At 54.5% G+C, this 24344-nt stretch overlaps 2 protein-coding genes across 2 annotated transcripts; both read right to left on the bottom strand.

The window, feature by feature from the left end:
- Positions 1–9: 9 nt before the first annotated feature.
- ATP1B1 (ATPase Na+/K+ transporting subunit beta 1) lies at positions 10–21805 on the bottom strand. Its single transcript, XM_032318641.1, has 6 exons — positions 21589–21805; positions 17142–17270; positions 6116–6271; positions 4060–4244; positions 2267–2347; positions 10–1142 (listed from the first exon to the last, which is right to left on the bottom strand). The coding sequence occupies exons 1-6, from the start codon at positions 21683–21685 to the stop codon at positions 879–881; spliced, it is 912 nt and encodes a 303-aa protein (XP_032174532.1). The 5' UTR covers positions 21686–21805; the 3' UTR covers positions 10–878.
- A 117-nt stretch (positions 21806–21922) lies between these two features.
- LOC116576694 (spidroin-2-like) lies at positions 21923–23765 on the bottom strand. The gene is made up of 3 exons (XM_032319175.1): positions 22805–23765; positions 22302–22568; positions 21923–22163 (listed from the first exon to the last, which is right to left on the bottom strand). Exons 1-3 carry the CDS (start codon positions 22930–22932, stop codon positions 21923–21925), a joined length of 636 nt encoding a protein of 211 aa, XP_032175066.1. The 5' UTR covers positions 22933–23765.
- Positions 23766–24344: the final 579 nt, after the last annotated feature.

Here is a 24344-nt window from a genome sequence, read left to right as displayed (position 1 = left end):
AAGACACAGCACCAGCATGTGATGCCTCCAGAGAAAGGAATAAAAGGAAAATAAAAGAAAATGTAAAGCAAATGAATTAGGCCCATCACCAGCCCAAGTGACAGGCGATCCAGATCTCATACACAGCTTCAGATCGTACTGGAGAACAAGGGAAGAGAGGTCAAGACGGCATTCGATACAAAGCACAACACAACCCATCACCTTTTTGTGTTTTTCTGTAGTGTCACTTAAAATTTAAAGGGCAGTTCCCCCATGACAGCCCACCCCCTCCCCCAGCCCCAGGAAAGAAAACAACAACAAAACAAAAAGTAAAGACCCAACACCACAGGAGAAGACTATGGAGTGTGTTAAAAATGCTCATCGATGGGCCATTAGTATTTGAAAGAGCCAAACCGAAAAGAAAAAAAAAGTACCATGCCAGTTTTATTCCCATTGAATATTTACACCTTGGACAGCAAACCTTGCTCACATACAGTAGAAAACAGATGCGATAAACATGGCTTGAGAAATGACCAGAGTGTGCACCTACAGAACTGTACATCACATCAGATCCACAAGGCAGCAATACTCAGGGGCCGGAAACACTGCTTACTACGAGTCAGTTATGGAATCATAATTTACAGTAAAAATGGGCACGTCCCAAGGCTCAATTTTTATTTTTCTCTTTTGTCATTTACAGTAGAATAAATATTTTGTTGCTATTGCTACACTTTAAATTTACATTCTAACCTATTAAATGCAGAAAGCTAGTGTAAAGCATATAGATTAAGTGTAGGTCCCATACGTATGACAGTTTATTCAAGACTAGTAGGTTTTTGTTTTTTGTATCTTTTTTTTTAACTTTTTAAATGGCTAGTGGGAAAGATTTGTGCTTGTGATCAGCTCTTAACTTCAATTTTTACATCAAAGCGTCCCTGAAAACGGTCTTTCTCACTGTACCCAATGTTCTCACCGTACGCCTTACACTCGACGCGGATTTCAGTGTCCATGGTGAGGTTGGTGAACTGCACGGCCAGCAGCGGCTGCAGGTACTTGGGCTGGAGCAGCTTGCCGTAGTAGGGGTAATACTGCAGGGGAAAGCCGGGGTAGCCGCCCAGGCCAAAATACTCCACGTTCCCAACTTTATCCTTGTCTTCGTCTCGCTGAAAACCAGAGAGAAAGGAGATTTTAGTGGCTGGCAGCCTGGGTCACTTCCCGCGGGACCGCCCAGGCTCGCGATCCCATGGGACCGCCTGTGCACCGCTGCTGCAGGAGACCCTCGGCCCCGACACGGCCGCTCGGAGTGACCCCAGAGGCAGCTGCACACCGGCTGCAGGAGGACACGCTCGTCCCTCCCTGGCGGCCACGGGAAGTGATCATCAGAGGAAACTCTTCACGTTACACAGGTGAAGGGCAGCGAAGGTCAACCAAGCATTTCCACAACGCCAGCACACCCAGAACGGCACCTGCCACTGAAGTCAAACCCACGGGTGCTGGGCCCCTGGGTGGTCCTTGGGCGACGTTCGCTCCGAACATCTAACCACTTGCCTCTCGCTTCCTTGTGTCCATTTCAGTGCTTGGCATACGTGAAAACAGCACCGTGTAGGGATTCCCTTTAGTCGGCCCTCTCCGGAACGATCCGTCAGGATCCTATTTTTAGGTCTAAAGGGAACATGTACTACTACCACTCTTTCATTATTTCTTATTTTTGAAAGAAAAGCCAAAAACTGGGGCGCCTGGGTGGCTCAGTCATTAAGCGTCTGCCTTCAGCTCCGGTCATGATCCCGGAGTCCTGGGATGGAGCCCGCATCGGGCCCCCTGCTCCGCGGGCAGTCTGCCTCTCCCTCTCCCACTCCCCCTGCTTGTGCTCCACCTCTCCTGGACTCTCTCTTTCAAATAAATAACAACAAAAAACCTTAAGTAAAAAAAAAATTAAAAGAAAAGCCAAAAACACATTTTTCAATGTGAACTTGTCAAAAAAAAAAAAAAAAAGGCGGCCTTAAGTCTTGGGCAGGCCCTGTGGGCCGGAGAAGCGCGCTGGGCTGGAGTCCCCCCAGTTCTGGAAACCGACGGTCCTGCTCCGGGGAGCACCGGACGCGGGGTGTCGCCTGCTGACGGCTTCGGCCTGAGACGTTCTGACCGCGGAGCCGCAGCTCGGGGCGGCACCGCCGGAGCCACGTTCCTCCTGCCCCGGTCACGCGTTCCTGTAACCGCAGCGTCGCCCGCACACGCCCGTGCACACGCGCACACGCACACACGCGCCCCTGCCCCCACCGCGGCCCCTCACCTTGCCCGCGCACTGGACCGGCAGGACGTAGGGGCTGTACTTGAGCGCCGGGTAGGCCTCCAGGGACTCGTTCTTGGGCGGCTGCGGGAAGAGCGCACGGTCAGGTCGGTCAGGTCGGTCAGGTCGGTCAGGTCGGTCAGGTCGGTGCGGCCGCCGCGCCCTCCCGCGCACGCAGCTCGCCGGTCGCACCCCCCGGCCCCGCTGCTCGCGGAAACGTGACCCAGGAGCCACGCACTCGAGGGTGCGACAACGAATGACCCCCGGCCCGGCGCCCCGGGACCTCGGCCCCGAGAGCGGGGACAGCGCCGGCGCGGCCCTTGTCGCGGGCTGCGGCAGCGTCGACGGGCGAGTCGTGGACGTTTCTGTCCCACAAGCCGGACTTGCTTCCGGGGACCCGGGGCGGGGCCTCGGAGCGGGACGACAGCCGCGGAGCCCCGGGCAGGGGAAGGGACCGGGAAGCGCGAGCAGCTGAGCGCGTCCCTCGGTGGACGCGGGACCGGACGGGACCCGCAGGACCAGTCCCGGGGGGCAGGCGGGGACGAGGAGCGCTCGGTCCGAGGAGGAGCCACCGCCACCTCGAGGGACTCAGCGGACACCGGACCGTCGTCGTCCGAGTGCCCGGCGTCCCGCCATCCTCCGTCGGACCCTAAGCCCGCGGCCAGCAGGGCCGTCCTGTCGCCTGCCCGCGGGGTCCCCGTCCGCCCGCGCGCCCGGCTCGGCCCCGGGTTCCCGGACGGGGTCGGGCCTCCGCCGGCTCAGCTGGAACTTCTGGCCGCGGCACCACGTCCCCGGGTCACAGGCGCCGGGAGCCGAGCGGGGCATCCGCAGGCAGTGACCCCAAGAGCCGGGTTCGGGGAGGCGCCAAGCTCGGGGGACCGTGCGGTGCGCCCCGTCTCCACGGAAGACCCGACGGCGACGGCTGTGTCCGGTCCCGGCCTCAGGGAGGCGACGGCTCACCCCGCCGGAGGAGAAGCAGCTGCCCACGTTCCCTCCTGCGGTCGCCCCCGGCGCAGCAGAGCGCGGAGGACCAGGAGCCAGCCGTGTGGCTCGGGGCTCCCAGCTCCCGCCCGCTCCGCGCGGGAACACGCGACGCCAACACCGCGCTTCCCGGGGCTCGGCCGGGACAGCGCGCAGCTTCGTTTCGCCATGAACTTGTAATCAGTCAAAAACCAACAAAACCCCGTGTCTTCAGATTACCAGACTTTTTTTAAAAACTACTCTTGGGCTCCAGGAGAACCAAAACCTGAGCCTGTACAGGCAGGTAGTTCTGAAACTTGAAAATACCTTTTTCTAGGTTTACCGTCAAAGGGTTCACGTTCTAGAATGACATCATGGAAGCGTTAAGAACAGAGGGACCGCGGGGGGCTCGGTTGGTTAAGCACCTGCCTTCGGCTCGGATCAGGATCCTGGAGTCCAGGATCGAGTCCCACATCGGGCTCCCTGCTCGGGAGGAGCCTGCTTCTCCCTCTGACCCTCCCCCCTCACGCTCGCTCTCTCTCAAATAAATAAAATCTTAAAAATCAATAAATTTTTTTAAAAAAGAACAGAGGCACCGGACTTACTCAAGACTGTGGCTCTGCCTCTCAGAATTTCTCTTTAGAAAAGGAGATTAATGACCTAACTGTCCCGGTCCCGCAGGCAGATGCAGACGTCTCTGCTGTTCCTCTGCTGACTGGGTTCGAAGTCATCACCGAGTTTACTCTGACCCTTTACAGACTGGCCTCATGCCCATCCGCTACCTCACCCGAAGGAGAAAGGCTCCTCCACAGTCTAGGGTTTAAAGCATGACTTACCTTAGGTTTGAAGCCCAGAACTCGGTTCAGCTTTATTAGGACGCAGGGTTTGCCCTCTTTGTAGCCGTAGGATTCATCATTTATCCCAGAGCAGTTTCCCAACCACTCGAGCTTGAACCTGCAGACTTTCCGCTCGCCTCGTTCATTGTTAAATTCTCCGCGCTCTTTGATTTCGCTGGGCACATCTGGGAACAGAAAGCACGGTTTTCGCTGCGGAGCCACAGTGCCCTGGGCGCCGCCGAGACAGGAAAGGGAGCTTTCTTCCAGCCTGTCCCAAGCCCATGCTGCTCTGTGTCCAGAGCGAGGGTTTCCCGCAAACCACCTCCGGTTCCCTTGCGGACATCAACATGGGGCTGTACCCCAGGCGATGGCTGCTGTATGACCCCACCCAGGGCTTCCAGGTACCAGAGGATCCACACATGATGTCTGGTCCAGAGCCATATTTCTCTTCCCTTAAATAACGGGTTACTCGGTGACGTAGAAGACAGCGGAAACTGGCCGCCCGTCGTGAGCAGCCTCATTGACGCGGGTCAGCTCCGGCTGAGCTCATTAACAGGGACGTTGTGATTAGAAGGCAAATTAAAAGGACTGTCAATAATTTTCAGAACTGGCAGGTTTTTGGTCAGAATTGCCTGGCCATTGCTAGGCCACGGTCTCTGCCACTAATAAGCCTCTTAAATAGAATAAAGAAAGAACTATCTTTTTCCTTTTCAGCCACCATTCAAGGTTTGAAATTTTTCTTATTTTTTGTCTTTTCAAGCTATGACTTCTTGCAAGCATTTGTTCAACTAAAAAATATTGTGGAGTATTCTTGATTCATACCTCATAACAAAGCCAGAGAGAGAATACAAGAAATAGAGAATTCAAGGTTAATACAAAGCACCCTGCAGGAAACTGAGGCAAATACCATAATTTTTATATATATCTAAGGTCACAAAATAACTATTTTCCCTTTAAATGGTAAAGGGCCTCCATTCAGTTCATCTCCAGGGAAGCAATTCACCCTAATGATCTTTCATACAAGCCTTTTAATTATTGCAAAAATGAAAACCTCATTGAAATCCTAATGAAAAATCTTAGGAAACAAACTGAGGGCTGCTGGGGACGGGGGGGCGGGAGAGGGCGGCTGGGTGATGGACACTGGGGAGGGTATATGCTATGGTGAGTGCTGTGAATTATGTAGGCCCGATGAATCACAGACCTGTGCCCCTGAAGCAAATAATACATTATATGTTAATAAAAAATTAAAAAATAAAAATAAATAAAAATTAAAAAAATAAATTACTCTTTTCAGAATGACCTAAAATTGCAATCACCCCATATTATGATCAAGCAAACAGGGCCATGTGACGAACTGGTGTCGGTAAATGCTTGAACTGAGTCGGAAAGACTGACGTCACCTCGCTACTCAGACATCTTGTCTCAGCAGGTCTGGAAACATGGTTGGATGGGGCACGAGGACGGAGACGTGTGTTCCCATCAGCGCTAATACACCCAAGAGCCACCTTTCCTTTACCGTTCCTTACTGAGATGCTCAGCGGCCTGGGACACAGTTCACTGTCCCTCCAGCCGAGGGCAGGAAGGCTCTGCCCTGGCCAGAAGTCCTGCTTCCTCCGTATCAGCGTAGCTGATGATGCCAAACAGCCGTACTAGTGAGAGAAAGGCCCTACACACTCTTCCACAGGAGAAGGGGGCAGGGGCACGGGGAACAGAAATCGGGAAATGTAAACAGTTGTAGTTTCCAAAATCAGTGGAGAACCATAGCAGTAACTGTGGTCTTTGAGTGTGAGTGGTAAAAGGCAAATGTGTCCAGGAGTGTTTTAAAGCAAGACACTTTCCAAATGCACATAATTGTAATACTTGAGGCTACTTTGTTTCTTCCATCAGATGCAAGCCTAAATCAGTCTTCTTGCTTTAAAACAAAATGAAAACTGTCCTCTCAATATGGCCAGACTTCAATCAATTATTTCAAGAGGATTTTTCGATCATTAAACAACAGATAGAAATGGGAAATAAGAATTAACCAGCCACAGACATCCCAAATGAGTCTACTTACTGCCACAATCTTCAAAAATCATTTCATCCTTCTGGGCCGAATCTTTGTACTTCTCCAGGAACCTAACTATGTTGAGCACATACGCCTCATAGCTCTTGGGGTCGTTAGGGCGAAAGGAGATTTCGGTCTTTTGGATCTGAGGGATCTGGGTTAACCCTAGACCGGACAGAAAGGGTAACACAGAAAATGGTTAGTGAGAAGGTGTCAACCAAGATCATTCAAGCACGTTCTCCACGTACCAACATGTTTCACCAATCCCACCTACTAAAAAGAAGGTTCAATTCTTGCTTCTCCTGTGAAGTCACTTCTCTGGCATTTAGATTAAGTACCTAAGTGCCAGTGACGGTGTCTTACGATCATATATCATCTTTTTTACCCGGCCACGCTTCAGGATGGATAGTCTCCATTTTATGAATGAAACTTCTTGCACAGAAAGGTTAAGTGCTTGGCCCACGGTCACAGAGGAAATAGCGGAACCAGAATTTCAACCCATGTGTACTCCAAAGCCTGTTATCTTCCCAGTACGTCCATATGCTCATATTCAAACAAACCGCGCAGCTACCAGCATTTCTTGCCGGTGGCCTTCCTTTCCCTAACCGCATATAAGCCTTTGAGCACAGAGGCCTTTTCTACTTTTGGAACGGGTTGACAACCATTCCAAACTCTACCAGACTCAAGGCTACTCAACAGGGACATTCTTTTGGATCTGGAACCCAACTGGATGGAATGGGATTTATGCAGTGACCATTCCTGCTTTCATTCTAGAAGCAAGTCAAGGGTCAGCCAGTATAAAATTCAAAGTATGACTACCTTGGATTTTCACTCTTTAATCAACATTTTAGATTCTTTAATTTTCATATGCCTCTATCACCACAAGATTTCCTGGCTAGGATTTGCCCACCACACAGCACTGCACAGGTACGCCGGCAGAGGCCTGACCATGGCCTTCTAGTCTCGGATGCTAGGTAAGACCCAAGGTGCCTGGTTACATTTAAATTTCAGATAAACCACGAATCAATTTTTACAGAAGTATGTCCCGTGTAATACTTAGATGTATTTCTGTAAAAACCAACTCGTGGTCTATCTGACGGTTAAATTTAATTAGGTGTCTTGTATTTTATTTGCTAAATCGCACAAACCTATTCTAATCCCCATACCAGATGCACCCACTTTGTGTCAGGCACAGAAGGCGGCTCGCGCCCATGGCCCTTTGCCTTCAGCGACGGGCGCATTAAACCTGCTGCCCCGTGGGCCCCACCCCAGACCTGCCAAGTCAGAACCACTACTGACGGGAGTCGAGAATCTCCACATTAATGAGCTTGAAGGGTTCCCTGAGCACTCCGGTTTGAGAACCAGTGCTCTGGTGGGCCAGAAGCTGCGACTAGCAATAATGATGCCAACATGATGGAGACATGGACATAAAAATCAGGCTCGGGGTGGGGCTGGGCTCAATGGCAGCCTTTCTCTAGTGATTAAGGATGGCTCTGAGCTTCAAACATGGTTAAACAACGTAAGCAGCCCAGCTCAGGGGGCTCGATGGGCGAGTTCTGCGGCGCTGGCTGTTCCCTAGAAGGGAGAAGATGGGGGTGAGGACAAAGAACGGGAGGGCCTGGAACCAGGCAGAGGGGCTGCTCCAGAAGCACGACTGCCCGGGTGACCCGGAGAATCACCTGAGACAGGATCACATAGGAGCTGAGGAATCCAAGGGAAAAAAGCGTCAGTGATGACGAAGAGGAGCCGCGGAAAGGGGAGCTAGCGGGATCTGCACTTACAAAAATCATCAGTTAAAAATAAACAAGGTTAGTACAATTAAAAGTATTTCTTAGATGCTCACTAACCCTAGAAAATTGTACGACTAAAGCAATTTAAGTATAGCCCGAACAATCTTTTTCTACATTTAAGTTAGGAAATTGGCATCGTGACCATTTGTAGCACAAGGAGACCATAAATAAAAATGACAGACACCTGTGAGAATGAAACAAAAGTGAGGAGAACTTTCCACTGGGATTTCATGCTTGAGAAAGTATGGAAAACAGCCCCCCCCTCGAAATGGGGAAGGCCAAGGGGGGCCAGGGAGGGGTGCATTCCTGGTTTGACTTAGAAACGAGATGTTTAAGTCAAGGTGACACGCCTGGACCTGTGAAGGGCAGGGGAAGGCTCCAGGCCAGAGTCTCACAGAACCCAGGAGGATGGGCTATTTTCCTAGAACACCCCGGGAATCGGCAGAGAACGGAGCCTGACGGGCAACCACACAACGTCTACATGTGCGGCGTGAGCGGGGCGTGAGCGGGGCGTCCGGGCTCGGGGAGGAGGCAGGAGGCGGCCGCAGAGCCGGGCAAGAGCAGACCCGGTCCTCAAGAAGCAGGACGCGTGCTCGCCAGCCTTCCAGAAGCGGGCGGCGGGGAAGAGGCTGCCGGCCGCCCTCGGGGACGGCGGTCCGATCAGCGGCGATCGTGCTACAGTCCCTCAGCAGAGCGGGCAACACGGCCAAAACCAAAATGCTAGCAAAGGGTCAGCGAGCCCGGGCAAGATCCAGAGAGCCTCACCCAGTGAGTTTAAAAAACAAAGGTGAACCTAGAAGGTCAGGTTAGAGGAACACGGCGGGACCTCAACCTCAAGGTGAGTGTCCGGCTTCAGCTGTCCGGGGGCGCCTCCCGAATTCTCTCTCCCCGCGGCCGGCCGAGGACCCAGCTGCCAGCTGTCATCTCCCAGACTGGGTGAGGAGCTCCTCAGACTCTCCCAGAGCAAAAGGGACAGCGGGAAGAGGAGGTGGCATTATGCAGTGCTTTTCACTCCCTCAAGCTACCAAGTCCAAGTTCTCTGCTATTAAAAGTGGCAAAGCATCAGCAACCCTGAGTCAGGCATGTGGGTTCTTATGAGAAGTGGGTCCTTCGGGAGCCTGAGAACTGTGGCCCGAGCTGAGCTCCCGCCCACCCAGAGACCAACACCGGATTCCCATCAGCAAATGCCTCTACGGTTAAGAACCTGAGTTATGGAAACAGTAGGCATTATTACTGCACACACAACGGTGCCACTGGCCTAGGGAATCTCTACACAGTTGGCCTCATGTCTCTCTAGATTGGGCAAAGAAGAAATAATGAAAACCAAGTAACGGAATCACACCAATTTCTGCCTGAGAGCCCGAAGCCCCTCAGTAAGGACGGCTCACAGCCCAAGGCGCACGGAGCCTGTACGTTACCACAGGAGAGAAACCCAGTTCGAAGATGCCTGGAGAATCGTGATTGTGTTCTGTGCAGAGAAGCAGTAGAAAGTGAGAGACCGAGAAACCAAGAGTAAAAGAGACAGCTAAGCCCAGGGTCTTAGAACCCTCGGACTTGCTGAGCTGGATTAGACCTTGAGCCAAGGCCACTACCGTGTCCTTTCCACTTGAAGTGAAGCAGAACGCTGGGAGAGGGAGCCCCGGAATGACAGACCAACCCCCGGAAGGTCAGCTGTGCCTTCCTATCTGCTGAAGTTTAACACTGGGGTCTCTGAAGGATCTTGAAGGTGTAGCTACAATAAGTCTTCATGACCCTCCTTTTAAGACACCCAACTTCTGGTCCCAAGATGGCTTCCAGAAAAAGCAGCATGCGTGGTTTGTGTTCCAGGCTTGCCATCAGCTCCTCTCTCTAAACCCTCACCTACGGAGCACATACACACATAAATACCGAGGAACCACCCAACGTCGGCTTTGGGCACAGCCCCCGCGGTGAGCACATCTGCTCTCCCCGCCCATGTCTGGGCAACGTCTCACTCCATCCCCCACCAACTCTGCCTCCCTTTTCTTCATCCAGAGCCTTCTGGCCTGAGAGGTTCTCTTCCTGGAAACTCTCAGAGATCAATCCCCTCGTCTGTTCTGCTCAGGATCACCTTAATTAGGAAAGTTCTCAGATGAGATCTTCTCCAAGCCGTTAGGAAAATTCCTCTCTTCAAAAGTAATTTCCCTAAAGCAATTAGATACATTCGAGAGGCAGACGAAGGACCCTCGATCGGATATCTGATCATTTACTTCCATTATCAGACTCACAGGAAAAGACGGAAAGGAACGGGATCAGATGTGGAAACTTTATTATCCGGAGGCCACACAGATTTCTGCAACTGTGACACTCTTCCAGGACTATACAAATCCCACCTTGGGGACTGGCACCCTCACCAGTTGTGTTCACACGGGACTAGATACAATCAGCTAGTTCCTCTCTACGCTGTCCACTCTGTAAAGCTGTGGGTCAGGATTTAGACAAGGATGAGTTTTCTTTCCAGTGGTAACTCCCAGAGGCCAAAGATAGCAGAACACCCAATCACCGGCTTGTGGTCTCAAGTTATATTCCAGGAAACAGATATAACCTTTTGCCTCGCCAGTGTTCTGAACTTGAACTGACATTCACCAGGCCGAGTTCTACACAGCTTTGCCCTAATAGGGCCATTTGCCTTAAATTACGTTTCACTTATTATTTAAGAAAACCACCTAAGCAGACTGAAATCCTAACCTGGATATGTGACATTTTAGTACTGGGTTTGTATGAGGACGTCATCTTTACAGAGGATTTGGAATAAAAGAGAACAAAACAAAAACCTCTTCGGCTTTGCAGTTGCTTCTTATAGTTACATTTGACCTTCCTTGGTCCTTGGTCCCCCATCTCTTGAGAAACAAAGGAGGAAAACACGCAATTTCTGGCTTTAGTCGGCATTTGTGGCAGGAGGGGGACCAGTCAGTAAGAGAGGAAGGGAAGAAGACAGGGAAAGCTTTTCACTAAGAAATACTTTGTGTCCACTTGGGTTTACAATGTAGCAAGTTTAAAATTCCTCAATTTGTGAGTCTGAAGTATTGAAACCAGAACATGGCCATTGTAACCTTGTAACGGTTACTCAGCTGAATGCCAAAGCACAGCTGCTTGTCCGTCATTTAATACACCCCCCAAGTCCCTAGGCCAAATTCTCTAAGTAGGCATCATTTTCCACAGAAACCTCCAGGAGGGCACCCATGATGACTAAGAAGGGCACCCAAGGCAAAGAAACACAAATGTAGGCATGCACACAGCACCCCATACCACATATCTCCTGCACAGTCCACGTTGCAAAGTAATTTGCAATTAAAAACATTTGGAGGTATGATTTTATAGAACCTCATACACATCTATATATACACCATCTACATATACACCGTGCATGCACATGCAAGCGCGCGCGCACACACACACACACACACACACAACTTTCCCCCTTTAAGTGCCACTAAGATATCTATGAATTTTTGTTTTTAATTATTTTACCTCTGCAAGAATAGGATCGATTTACCTCACAAATATAGGGAGAGCACAGGAAAAAAGGTGCCTCTGTGCTTTCTGGAAAGAAGCAGGGTTTTTTGCCTCACCTTGGGCTGTAGGCTCAGCTTTTGAGGAACTGCTGGATTTTCTCCTTGGTCTAGCTGATGTTTCCATACACGACTCCCAGTGTACGGAAATCTCTCCTGTCTGAGCTAAATACCACATGCTTTGGTTGAAGGCCCTTCCCTGTTTTTGGAATAGCCTTCGTCACCATCATCAGACCTTGATCTACGGTGCTGTATTCATTTTCAGGTGAGCAGACAAATCATAATTTGGTTCAGGGGATCAATCTCAGAGGTCCCCTAATTTCACAGGGACCTATCTTTAGATATTTTCCTACAGCTCATAATTACGCTTATTCCTGATAAAAGATACCACTTTTACAATGGGAAAATACAAGCAAACGGCCCAACCCTGCCATTTTACATTAAGCTTTTCTGTTAAATGGAAGGACACCATATATAGTAGATACGGAACATAACATTTGCTAAGCGATCGATAACCTCATACGTATTCGATAACGTGTCTTCGTGCGTATGTGTGGGATAAGCATAGCTTTTCCAGCCGGATGCCACTAGATGACAGACATCCCTATTCTCCATCTCCTCAGCTTCTCTCTAGTCCTGGCTGTGTCAGACGGGCCCTGCGGTGGGCTGATCGCTAGAATAAGCACACGGAGAAGCCACAGGCATCAGGGCCCCATCCAACGTCACCACAGCACACGGAGGCTGGCACGCCGATGCTCCTTCTACGACAGAGACCTCTCAAAGAAGCTTCACAGATTCAGCATTTTTCCCCATTACCCCTCCATGCATGGAATTTGTTACCCAGTCCCAGGTGTCAGAGGCCTCTGCTCTGCTCATTCACCACAAAGGAGCCCCCAGAGTAAGACTCATTTTTCTGGGGCCCCAGGAACATCGCGAAGTTAATCATGAGGCTTCCTGTGTCCCCAAGAGCTAACTGATTAGTTTTATCTTGGTCTTTACAAAGGAATAAATAGCCACATGGGCTGGTGAGCTGCTGACGCCACACAGTGGGGCTGGCGCTCTCTGAAGAAGGAGAAAATCCCAACAGCAACCAGGGCCCAGGGCGAGCCCAACAAGAGCCACGGAGTCTGGGAAGGAGTAAGCTGGCAGGAGTCCTCTGAGGCTGGGGAGGGCGGAGGAGGGGAACGTGGGAGGCAGCAGGCCTGGGGAGCGCTGAGCCTTCAGCACGTCTGCTCCAAGTACAAATCAGAGGGAGCTAATGGAAACAGCAAAGGAAAACAAAAGCAAAAACAAAAACACCCAATGGGCACTTTGTAATACCAATCCCTCCAGTCGAGAAGGAAGCCCAACGTTTCCAATTCTCTCTTTGAAATGCGAGAGTGATGCAAGCGATGGTCTGAGAAACGAGGCACCCGAGACAGATGTAAGAATTCTGCTCAAGGGGCGCCCGGGGGGCTCAGTGGGTTAAAGCCTCTGCCTTCGGCTTGGGTCATGATCCCAGGGTCCTGGAATCGAGCCCTGCGTCGGACTCTCTGCTTGTGGCAAGCCTGCTTCCTCCTCTCTCTCTGCCTGTCTCTCTGCCTACTTGTGATTTCTGTCAAATAAATAAAACCTTTTAAAAAAAAAAAGAATTAAAAAAAAAAAAAAGAATTTTGCTTAATTCCGCCGAGATTCTAACTGCAACGCCTCGTACCCTAACAGAAGACAGGATACTCCCTCGCACAGGCAAGAGGAGACCAAAACTGCCGGTGCTGCAGCAGCCGGCCAGGCTGCACCCAACCTCCCTCCTCAAGTCTGGTTTCCATGGCAGCACAATCACAAGCTTTTTTTTTTTTTTTTTAATTTTAGAGCAAGCGAGCAGGGGAAGGGCAGGGCAGGGAGAGGGAGGGAGTCTCCAGCAGGTGCCGCGCTGGGCGTGCAGCAGGACTGGGGCTCGACCTCACGACCCGAGCGGAGACGAAGTCAGACGCTCCGAGGGCACGAAGCTCTGAGCGGGCGTCCTGCCGACGCGGTGCCAGCTTCCCTTCGGGACAGAACCCAGAGCAACACGCGACTCAGGAGCAAGGACAGGGGTGCACTCAGAGTGGCTCAGCAGGAAGCGAGGCGGCTGGCATCTCCCCGGGCGCCACTGATGCGCACGGACCATGCTGTCACCCCCCGGGGCTCAGTGATGGCAGCCGGGGAGGGCAGCGCCCCCCTCCAGGTCCGGCCCTGAGCAGGCGGGAGATGTGGCTGCCGGGCCTTCCCGAAGAGGGTCCGCCACGGAGCGGGGCCTGGCGCGGCCGACCAGGCCGGTGTGGGTGTGTTCACGGGACAGACCGCGCGACAAACACGGTGTCACTCACATTTATTTAAAATTATCTTCAAGCGTGTTTCCTAATCTAGCTTCTCCCAAATGCTTTCCGTGGTGAAGCCAAGAGGCTGTTCACATTGTGAACAACCGCCGAGTGTGCAAGTGGCCCTGCTCTGCCGTCCAAAGCTCCCGGTCCAGAAACACGGGATTCAGTCCCGGGAACCGAACCGCGCCTTCCGATGCAAGAAGAGAGGTGGCTGCTGACAGCCCCACTTTGCCTCATGGCCACTCTCCGCTCCCACCCACCTCCCATCCCGTGACGTCCGCACAGCACTGCACCCATTCTGCAGACGGGACAACGGAGGCCTCGCGCGGTCCGCCGGGCACGGACAGCGCGGACCACGTCCAGCTCCCGCCTGCTCAGGTGGCTTCACGGCAGACACGCGTGCAGTGTCTGGGGCTTTCATATTCACATTAAGCCACGTCACACAGCCAACCAAGCATCCATGACCCACAGACAGAACGATTTGTCGGTTTCTGTCACAGTGGAGGTGCTGGCCCTGTGCCCTCGGGGCTGCGGGGCGACCTGTGCCATCGTCCGAGAGCCACGGGGACTCTGTCAGGAAGATGACGGCCCCCAATGCCACCAGCACTCAGGCCCATAAACTGCTCCTTAGGCTTTGTTTCTCCCCCTTAAATTTCCCTTCCATTTTGTGACTCAGTCCGTTCACGGAGACCGTCCTGTTCAGCCCACCTGCCTACCCAGTACCACAGACAGATAAACCCGAATGCACTGCACAACCACCGCTGTTCGATGCGGACACCTTTGCACACACTGCTCCGCCGAGATCTAGCTACCAGATGTGCAAAACGCAGTCCACCCCCGGTCAGGCCAGGTCTGTACCCGCGCCCGCAGTTCAGTTACTAACAGCATCACCGAACCTTCCACTCGGGAGCTTCATCTGAGACATGCAAGTCCCCCCGCCTCCCGCCACTCGCAAACGTGGAAGCTTGGAGACACGACGTGCAGTGGCCGAGGTGTTCCTCCAGAGTGTGCTCGGTCCGCAGAGACAGGGCACGGCTCACCCACGTTCTTGACAGACTACAAGAGCGAGGGCCCAGTGAGGGGCCTTCAGAGCGTCTAGGGACTGTCCCGGGCTGCATTTCATGGCTCTGCTCACCTGACACCCCTGCTCCAAGGCCACTAGCTTTTCAAGTAACAGTCATGTCCCTTGGGAGGGCAAGAGCAAAGGGGCCCCTGCCCAGACTCTCCTGGCAAGGTGGCGGACAAGGGGAGGAGGAGAAAGAGACATAACGAAGACAAAGAACCCAGGCAGCAGGACGGGGGGGGGTGGGGGGGGCTGAGGAGGCGCTTCTCCTGCGACTCGGACTGAAGCAGGAGCACATACTTCCACGATGAGACACCAGCATTCCTCTGAGAAGCGACGGTTTGTCAGGTCAGTCCAACGGCTAAGGACACTAAATATAGGTACTGAGAATGTGTCTTTTAGGAAGGGGCTGGGAGAGGGGGCGGGCAGGGCTGAGCACCTCCACCAGATCTTCTGGGCAAGGTCACTGGCAAGTCCCCACTTAAAAGGTCTGGCACTTCAGCCTTTTCTTTTCTTTTTTTAGCCTTTTCTCTTGGAAAGTAGAATTGCCCTTTCTGCAAAGAACACGAAGAAAATTTTTACTTTTATTAAAGGCTGATCCCCACAAGTTTGGAGAGACAAGCAGCACTGCTTTACATCTAGGAAGTTAAATGCTTGACTCTTCAGTCACCCTTGGCTTCGAGCATAAAAATTTTTATGACGCGGCATCATGATTCAAGAACAGCTTTTCAGTGGCTGAACAAGAGGAAAATAAAGATGGACACAAACGTGATGACGTCTATCACACCACCTCCAAAATCTAACAGGAGAGGACATGCCAGGCTTCACGGTCACAAAGCCAGCGTCCAGTCTGTTTACTCAAGGTGCTGCACACTCTGCGCACGCCCAAAGTTTCTGCTTCAGCCTTCCCAGAGACCCACCTCTTTGGGAAACTACTTGCTAGAAACTGTGGATCATTAACCAGGTTGAAGTTGTTTTATATACTTACATGTTTGTTTTCTTCCCACCGTTTCCAAAATCCCCTAGATCTAAATTTATCTGGCAATACCCAGGGTTTCCTTACAGTGGAGGAACATGGGGCCTGGGGCCAGGGAACCATGTTCACCACCTCCATACTCTGAAGATTTTCCTCCGGGTCTCTCACACCGGGGCCAGGAAATAGAGCAAGCTTGCGACAAGCGGCCACACTTGAGTGAGGCTGCCGGCTCAGTGCCTGTGGTCAGGGCTGCTCAGTGCCGTGGTCAGGGCTGCTCAGTGCCATGAAGACGGCCTCAAGATTGTCACCTAAATACAGCTGTTCCTAAACCACTGCCAGGGAAAGTGGAGAGGGGACACGTCATCACCACCCCCAGTGGCAGCCTCAAGGTCATTCATAATGCAGGAACCCGGACCTTATGCAACATCTCCTGTCTCTGGGTCCTCCTGACAATGAATTTTACAAGAGCCAGTGACCACGACCAGGTCGACGGCCCTTCTGTCGGCCTCAGGCGTTAAGGGCAGCGGGCTCTCCCTGGGGGTTCAGTGACCGGAATGGACACACACAGCTGCGCACGAGGTGCACGTCACTCAACAGTGACAGATCACAGCAGGGCGCTCGTGTGGCATTTTCTTCCTCCTGGGGTGACCGCTCTTGATCAAGTTTTCAGAGCTCAAAGAGACCACGGAACTACAAAATGGGTCTAGAAAGCCGACAGAGGAGAGTCCTACGAAGCCAGTGGGCACGAATGCCGAGACAGGAGAAGCTGCTGCCGCTGGTGGAGGTTAAACTAAGCCGCGCCAGCAGCCCGTGGGAGAGCGGACTCCTGAAGCCACGGCTCCTCTCCTGTGAGTAATCGGCCATGTCAGAGCTTCTCATCATCCCTAAAAATAACTTCATCTCTCAAAACAGGAGCTGAAGTGGCTTTTTTTTTTTTTTTTTTAAAGGATTTGCTTGAGTCACAGGCCCCTTGAGAAAGTGAAAGATGTGCCTGAGCTGGAACAGCCCTGTGGCGACCCCCCTAAGCACCCCCCTGGGCAGTGAGGGCGCCTCACCGCGAGTCACAGGCTGGCGGGTGCCAGCTCAGGCGCGGGGGAGACCACGCTCTTCGCTCTCGCTGCAGAGCTGTGACGACAAGACATCTGCAGCGCCCGGAGGCCTGCAATGCGGGCAGGAGAGCCGCCGCCCTCGTGAGCAGGTCCCGCTTCTCCTATGAAAACAGGCTCCATCTAATCCTGCATTAGAGGCAGTTCTCGGAAAAGTGGCTTTTTTTTTTGAGTGAAAAAGTGACACCCGTTTTACCTCCGAAGAACTGAACATGTTCACCCTCCTGTTACCTGGGGGGGCCACGCGGTCCTGGTAGGTGGGCTTGAACTCGCTGATGGTGAGCAGCATCACCTGGATGGTCCCGATGAAGATGCCAGCCAGGCAGCCGTAGAATATCACGTAGAACAGGAGGATCTTAACTGCAAGGGGCATAGACAGAAACAGAAGGCTGTGACACAGGCACGCTCTGGAACGAAAGGCTCATCTTCGCAGAGACCAAGGGGCTTCCTTCCTGGCCTTCCCCTCCAGCCTGTCTGCAGAGCCTCCTTTCCCAGCCCCGACCCAGAGCGTGAACCACATGCCTGCATGACGGGGTAAAATCAGAGACGGGCAGTTCCCTGTTACAGTGTGTGACTCTGTGTGTGTGTGTGTGTGTGTGTGTGTGTGTGTTGGGGCTAGGTAAGGGTAAGAGGAATGTTCGTCTAGAACAAACATTATTTATAGGACATAATTTCACTGCCTAAGTAAAAAAATTTTCATGAAGATCACCAATAAAGTCTAGGGCCATGTTAGTGGGCTTATGCAACGCATCGCACATCTGACAAAATACTCCCCTAGAGGCAGGTTTTCTTGCCTTGTTGGTCCCCTGATATGTCAGTACTACGTACAGGCTAAGCTCTGCTGCTTCTCCAAACGTTAGGATGCCCACGAGTTCTTATGCTGGGCCAGAGCAACGAATGTCGAGAAACCCCAGGAAGCTCTTCAGCTCCTTTCTATCGCAAACCGCCCCCCCAACCCGTGACATGTACTAGACACTGAGCACACATTGTGTTTTCCTTCGGGGGCACCAAACAAGGGCAAAACAAAGGGAAATCTTGTAGTCAAAATGACAGCCATGTTTTTCTTTCATCTTCTGACTGGACGCAGAATACGGACTGGCTTGATGAGCTGTAGCACCCCCCCCCCCCCGCCCTCTACAGCTAGCTGGGGAGCAGGACGTCAGCTGAGCTGGCTACAAAAGCAAAAAACACAAAAAGCTAAGCACCACAAAGCACAGGGACGGGAATGAGGCTATCAGTTACTGGTTTACGAGGATTATCTCCCCGATTAGCCGCATAGTAACAGGCTGTACTAGGCATCGCCCTGCAGCCCGGTGCCAGCCAACAACTCCCAGTGAACCCAAGAACGGGAGCAAGTGAACCGTAAGGTTATCGAGTCTGAAATAGGACTGCACGAAGGAGCCTTAGGGTTACTTCTAAAAAGCTCCAGATTGCATGCAGTAAATGCTGGGGTCCTGGGGGTAAAAAGTGCAGAACAAAAGATCGCTGACACGCAGGGTCCTGGTGCATGGTGGAGGGACAGAGGGAGAGGGGGTGCCCTGTGGCAGGAAGTAGCCAGATTGCCTTTGGCAAGCTTTTAAGAGCCCAGCTTTCCAATCAGCAAATACATGGTTCAGGGAAACCATGCTAAACAAGCCAAATGCACATAAGACCAAAATGCTTAATCATAACCGTTTTCTTCCCCTATCCAGAAAAAAAAAAAAAAAAGAAGAAGAAAGAAAAAAGCCAGGCCAGGAGCCAAAGATAAGGAAAAATGAGAGACTGCAGAATCCAGAACCACAGCTGCCCAGCTCAATCAATCACTGCCTCCCAGCAGGCCAAGGGTTAACTGCCGCATTCTGTATCCAAGTAGCAGCAAGGCTGTGACGTCAAGAGATCTGGAAAATTTTTCCAGTGAAGGCTCCTAAGAGGTGCGAGAGTTGGTGGTAGAACACGGTGAGAAAGGAACTGTTGTAACCTGTTTTTTGTGCACCCCCCACCTTGTCTCGGTTCTGAGCTTAACCACACTTGGCTCCTCCTAACAACCAGAGCATTTTCACACTCACTCCTTGGACTTCAGATACCTAATTCTAACAGCTTAAGAAAGGACATAATTGAGGCGATAATTGAAAATACAAACAGAGCAGTGGAAAAATCAGTCCTTTCGCAAGCATGCTGATTAAAGCTGAATGAGACACAGCCTTTCCATTCTGCCTGACACCATAGCCTAAGAGAAGTGAGGGATTTTTCTCTTTTGCTTCAAGGTGTTCCTTAGCAAAATCTCCCCAGTGACAGCCGAGAGGTCAGCTGGTTAGAGGACTGTGAACTAAGCCAGACCTGTGCACTGGGCTCACCAACACAGATCACCAGGGGCTGCTCAAAGAAGAAAGCTAGACAAATTGTACCAACCAGCCAAGGTGGCACAGAGGATAAATTTAGAGGCCTTTTTTTTTTTTTTTGTATTCTTCAGCAATTTTTCTTCCTTTAAAAAAATGCAAGTAATATGGAGGTTTTCCAGTTAGAAAAAAAAGTGAGTACCCTTCAAAAAGGGTCACAGGCAAAAGGAAAGACTGGCCTCCTAGCACAGCAGTAACCCTAACAGAAATCTACCAACGCCTGCATTAACTCAATACGGAGTGGAAACCACAGGTGATTTGCATGCTGCCATTTCTCCAGCAGGTGACAGGCAAGGCTCCTGTGTCCATCTTGGTGAAAACCTACCTATAAGCAAAACTGAGCCAAGGGCAACCTGCCCTCGTCCCAAGGGCATCCATGTTGGGCCCAGCGCTGGAAAGGGAGCATTTCCCCTTCGGGAGACAGCAATTGCTACCAGTCTCTCTGCTCAGAGAGGGTGTCGTTTCTTACGTTGCCAGAGAAGAGCAGACAAATGAGCTCAAAGCAAAACCTGAATTGTGAGCCCAGCACCTGCACCTTGGGAAAGAGAAGCAACCAGACAAGCACACCCATCCTGATGTCCGCATTCATTAATCCGTGTCTTCAGACCTTGCTGAATGTGGTATCAAGACATCAATATTAACACACACGCGTGCCTTCTCTCACATACGGAGGTGCTGCCCCATTACATGTCTTCCTATACTGCCTTACCTTCTAAAGCAAATATTATTCTGGAATTGGAATGAGGAAAGAAACCTATTTTATGAGAGGGGGAAACACCAGAGGACAAATTTGACAATATGCCTGGAATCCAGGCAGCCCCAGGCCCATGACAAGGCTAGGACCAGATCACCCAGGCTGGAGCCTCCTGTGCATCTGGGAGCAGGGGGCCGCTCGGCAGCGCACCCCCCAGGCTTCCCTCAAGTTATGAAGAGCTGCCAGGAGATCGCCCTGGCCAGGGGCTGTTCACCCTACACACACCCTGAGTTCTTCAGGTTTTCCTTTCCATGGTGAGAAAACTAAGAGCTACCTTTATGCAGAAACTACAGCAGGAACCATACTGAATAACACAGGCTCCCCAAAATAAAACAAAATATAAAATAAGAGCCAAAAGCCATCACTTGAAAGACCTACATTTAATGCGATTCAGGAATACCTATGCTTTCCTGTAATACCTTGGAATGCTATTTCACCTTGACTAACCTTGAAGTGTGATGCATTTTTAACCCTTTATTTTCCAATCAAAAGAGACCCACTAAGGGCTGCATTTTTTTTTCTCTGCAAAAATCATATATGCTAGCTTCCTCCAATTCAAAATGTCAGCCAAGCCTTATTTCCCTGACTCATTCTGCTGTGATGGCCACAGATCCTCCCCGTCAGGAATACTGCATCGGCCCCGGCCAGCACTCCCCCCATGGCTGCAGTGGCAGCGCTAGCGGCGGCGGTGATGATGATGGTGAGGAGGACATGGGGGGGGCAGTGATGCAGGAGGGGGAGTTCCCTTCTCTGCCTTCCGCAGTCACGACTCCTACAGATGTGCCTGCAACTGTGCCCTTCAAAATGACCTTTAAAAAAAAATGTCACCCTTCGGGTGCAAGGAGGCGGAAAGAAGGTGTCTGATTCTCAGCGAGGGAAAACGCGTCCCATGCGGCCAAGCAACAGGCGGCCCGGATCCCGCAGCTGAGCTGCATCTACCCTTACGCCGCTTGTTTGCGACTGACCCGTCTCTGCAGTCGAGCCAAGCTCCGCGTTCCGCATCTGTGTGCGGCCGCGGAAACAGCAGACCTCCCCCGCTCCCGGGCCTCCTGGGCCCCCCGTAAGGGCTCCAGGGGAGGTCACCGGGGGCGTCTGACGGAGCGGGAACACTGCGGTGTGCATGGATCCCGCCACCCCCACCCCGCGCCTTTGGAGGGACATTTGGGCCAGAAAGGGCCGCAACACACAACGCTCCTGCGTCCGACCCGACCACCCCCACGAGGTTCCCTCGCAGCCTCACACCCCAGTCGTCAGGGCTCGGGCAGGGCTGCAGGGAGAGGCGCGTCTCGTCTCCCGCAGCCGACCGTTCCCGGGAGGGAAGGGCTCGAGCGACGCTCGGACCCACCGCAAAGGAGCCGGACGAGACCCGGGCGCGCACGGAAGCCCCCGCCGGCGCGCGCCCGCGCCCACCCCGGGGCGCCGCAGTCCGCACCCGCCGCGCCCGCGGCCGACCCCGCTCCGTGCCCGGCGGCCGGGGCTCGCGGAGCGCTGCGCGGGTGCGGGGCGCCGGCCCGGGCGCGGCGGGCGCGGGCGCGGCGCCCCCACTTACACCAGCTGCCGCCGGTCCTGCCCAGAAACTCCTTCTTCTCCGAGTTCCAGATGAACTTCTTCCAGCCGCCCTCCTCCTTGGCTTTCCCGCGGGCCATGGCGGCGGCTCGGCGGCGGCCGCGGCGCTGCGGTGCGGGGTGCGGCGCGCGCTCGCGTGCTCCGGCGCTGGCGGCCCCGGCCCGGCTCCCCGCGGGCTGCTCCGGCCGCTGCCGCTGCGGCTCTCCGAGTGCCCGACGCGCGCCGGCGGGGCAGAGGCAGGAGCGCGAGGCGGGGGAGGCGGCGGCGGGGCGGGGGCGGAGGGAGGGGCGCCGGCGGGGCGGCTCCGAGCCCCGCACCTAAGGGCGGACGCGCGGCCGCTCGCGGGCTCTGCTCGGTCCGCACGCGCTCGCCTCGCCCTGCGGGTTCGGGCGCGCGGCTGCGGCTGCGGCTGCGGCTGCGGCTGCGGGGCCCCTGGGGCGCTCGCTCGCCCCCGCCTCCGGGGACCTCTGCAGAGCGGCCGGGCAGGAGACGGCGAGGACGGACGGACGGACGGACGGACCGCGCGCCGCGCTCTCCGCGCCGCCGGGAGCCGAGAAGCTGGCGGAGCGCACGCCCCACCTTTACATATAGCGCGCCCGGGCGGCCCGAGGCCCCGCCCACAGAGGCCCGGCTGGCCAATCGCGGGCGGCGGGGGGCGGGGCCTAGGGCCCGAAGGGGCGGGCGCGGGGCCGGCACAAAGGAGCCGCGGCGGCGGGAGGGGCCGGCGGGGGCGGGGTGCGGGGGCGCGGCGGCGCGCGCAGGCGGCCCCGCGCAGCCCCCTCCGCGCTCGCCGTGGCACGCAGGCCCTCCTCTGCGGCGGAGCGGGGCGCCGCACCTGCGTCGCGCGGCGCCCTCCGGACGCCCGGGGCCCGCGGCCCGCGGCCCAGCCGCCCCGCCCCGGCCCCCCACCCCGGGCCGCGCGCCGCCCGTCTCCCTCCGCCGCAGGTCCAGCCCTCGGAGGCCCTGCAGGGGTGGGGGAAGGTCACTCGGGGACGCGTGAGAGTCGGGGAGCCCGCCTAGCCCCGCCCCGCCTCTCGGCTGCTGCACCTGCCGCCCCCCGCGCGCTGCCCGCCCCTGCGGCTGCGGATCCGGCCGGTCCGTCTCCAGCCCGGCCCGCCCGCCCGCGCAGGCTCCCCGCCGCCTGCCGCGCTCCCCGGGGGCGGCCCGAGCCGCCTCGAGCGGGACCGTCGCAGACGCACCCAGGGCGGATCCCGGGGCTGGCGGGGCCAGGAGGCCTCCCGCGGGGCCCCCGGTGTCCTCCCTCGGAAACCGGTCGCACTGCGCGGCGGCTCACACCGGTCTGCACCGGACGACGGTGTTTGCACATGACCCGGCCTCCGCGGACTCTCCTCGATGCCCAGTAGGTGGCCGGGATTCTCACTGACCTGCTATCTGATGCCCCCTGGGGAGTGCCGACCACTTGGCTCTGCTGTAAAACCCCTGAGGCCGAAAGAATTTAGGCAGCCCCAGCTCGAATGCCAGGACGTTGAGGGCCAGTCCCCCCCCATCCCTTATTCCCTGTCGCTGAAAAGACAGACTGCTTAGTCTCATCTCTCTCCGAACCCCCGAGCGGCTTCACACATCCCTCCCAGGGCAGTGGTGACACAGCAGAAATGGGCAGGGGTGCTTCTGCAGTCCCTGCAGAAGAGTCCCATCCCCAGAGAACAACGTAGGTCATCCTGGGAAAGGAGACTTGCAGGCCCACGCTACGGATGCTTGTCGGGGCCCCCTTCTGTCTCCAAGGTCAGCCTTGCAGGTCTAAGGACAAGCGCCAACAGCGTTGAAACGAGCCCTTTCCCACTGCTCGTTCCCAAGGCCCGCACCCACAGGACTTGAACAACCGGAAGATCCCTGAAATTCAGAGGAGAGCAACGAGCCGTCCTCCTGCACCCACTCGAGCCCCAGGACCGCTCCGGGCGGACCACGCTGAGAACAGTGTGGAGAGAGGAAGCCGCCCCCGCTTTGCGCCTGGCCTGCCCTGTTTATGCCGGAAAAGCCCCAGCTTGGTGGGAGAAGGGCAGGCACAGGAGCCCCTGCAGATGCGCTGCCCCCGGTCCCCCCAGGAGAAGTGACCTCGTGGAGGGGTCTCCAGGAGGAGAGCTCACTGGAAAGGGCCTGTGTTTAGGGAGCGCTCCCGGCGAGCTAGAGGGAGGAGGCCTGTGGGCGGAATCAGCAAACAGGGATGAGTGAGGAAGGGAAGAGGCAGGGGAAGGGAGGAGGGGCTCGGGGAGCTAAGCATACCCCCACCCGACCCTTCCATCCCCCAACCCCTTCCCGCCTCCCTGTCTCACCCTCTCTCTTCTCCAGGGAAACAAAGTATGTGGGGAAAGGCTCACAGTGACAGATTTTTCATTAGGACCCCCATTCTCCCTATAAAAATAGGTTCCCTACCTCAGCTTTCTAGGGCTGTGGCAAATGCCAAGTAGACGGGTTCTGTGTCTGGCCAGGCTGAGCTTCCTCTCTTGTCCTTGACCTACTGTGCTCCTCTGGAGGCTACTCCCTCTTCAAATCTGAGCTTCCCCAGCTTTGCTCGTTCCGCCTCCCCCATGTGCAGACTCTCCCCAGGTTCTGACAAGGGCTGAGTGTCGTGCCTTCACAGCCTCTCCTTCTAAGCCAGCCTCTCGCAGGCGTCCGGGGAACCTCCACATCTCCACCCCAACCTGTCATGCAGCTGCAGAACAGGATCTCAGCCATGTGAGACCCAGAATGAGCCTCAGCCACACAGCCACGCAGACGGTC

This window comes from Mustela erminea, chromosome 17, assembly GCF_009829155.1.
Source record: "Mustela erminea isolate mMusErm1 chromosome 17, mMusErm1.Pri, whole genome shotgun sequence".
NCBI classification, from domain to species: Eukaryota; Metazoa; Chordata; class Mammalia; order Carnivora; family Mustelidae; genus Mustela; species Mustela erminea.
Note: the sequence above shows the minus strand (reverse complement) of the source record. Positions and strands in the feature narration are given on the sequence as shown.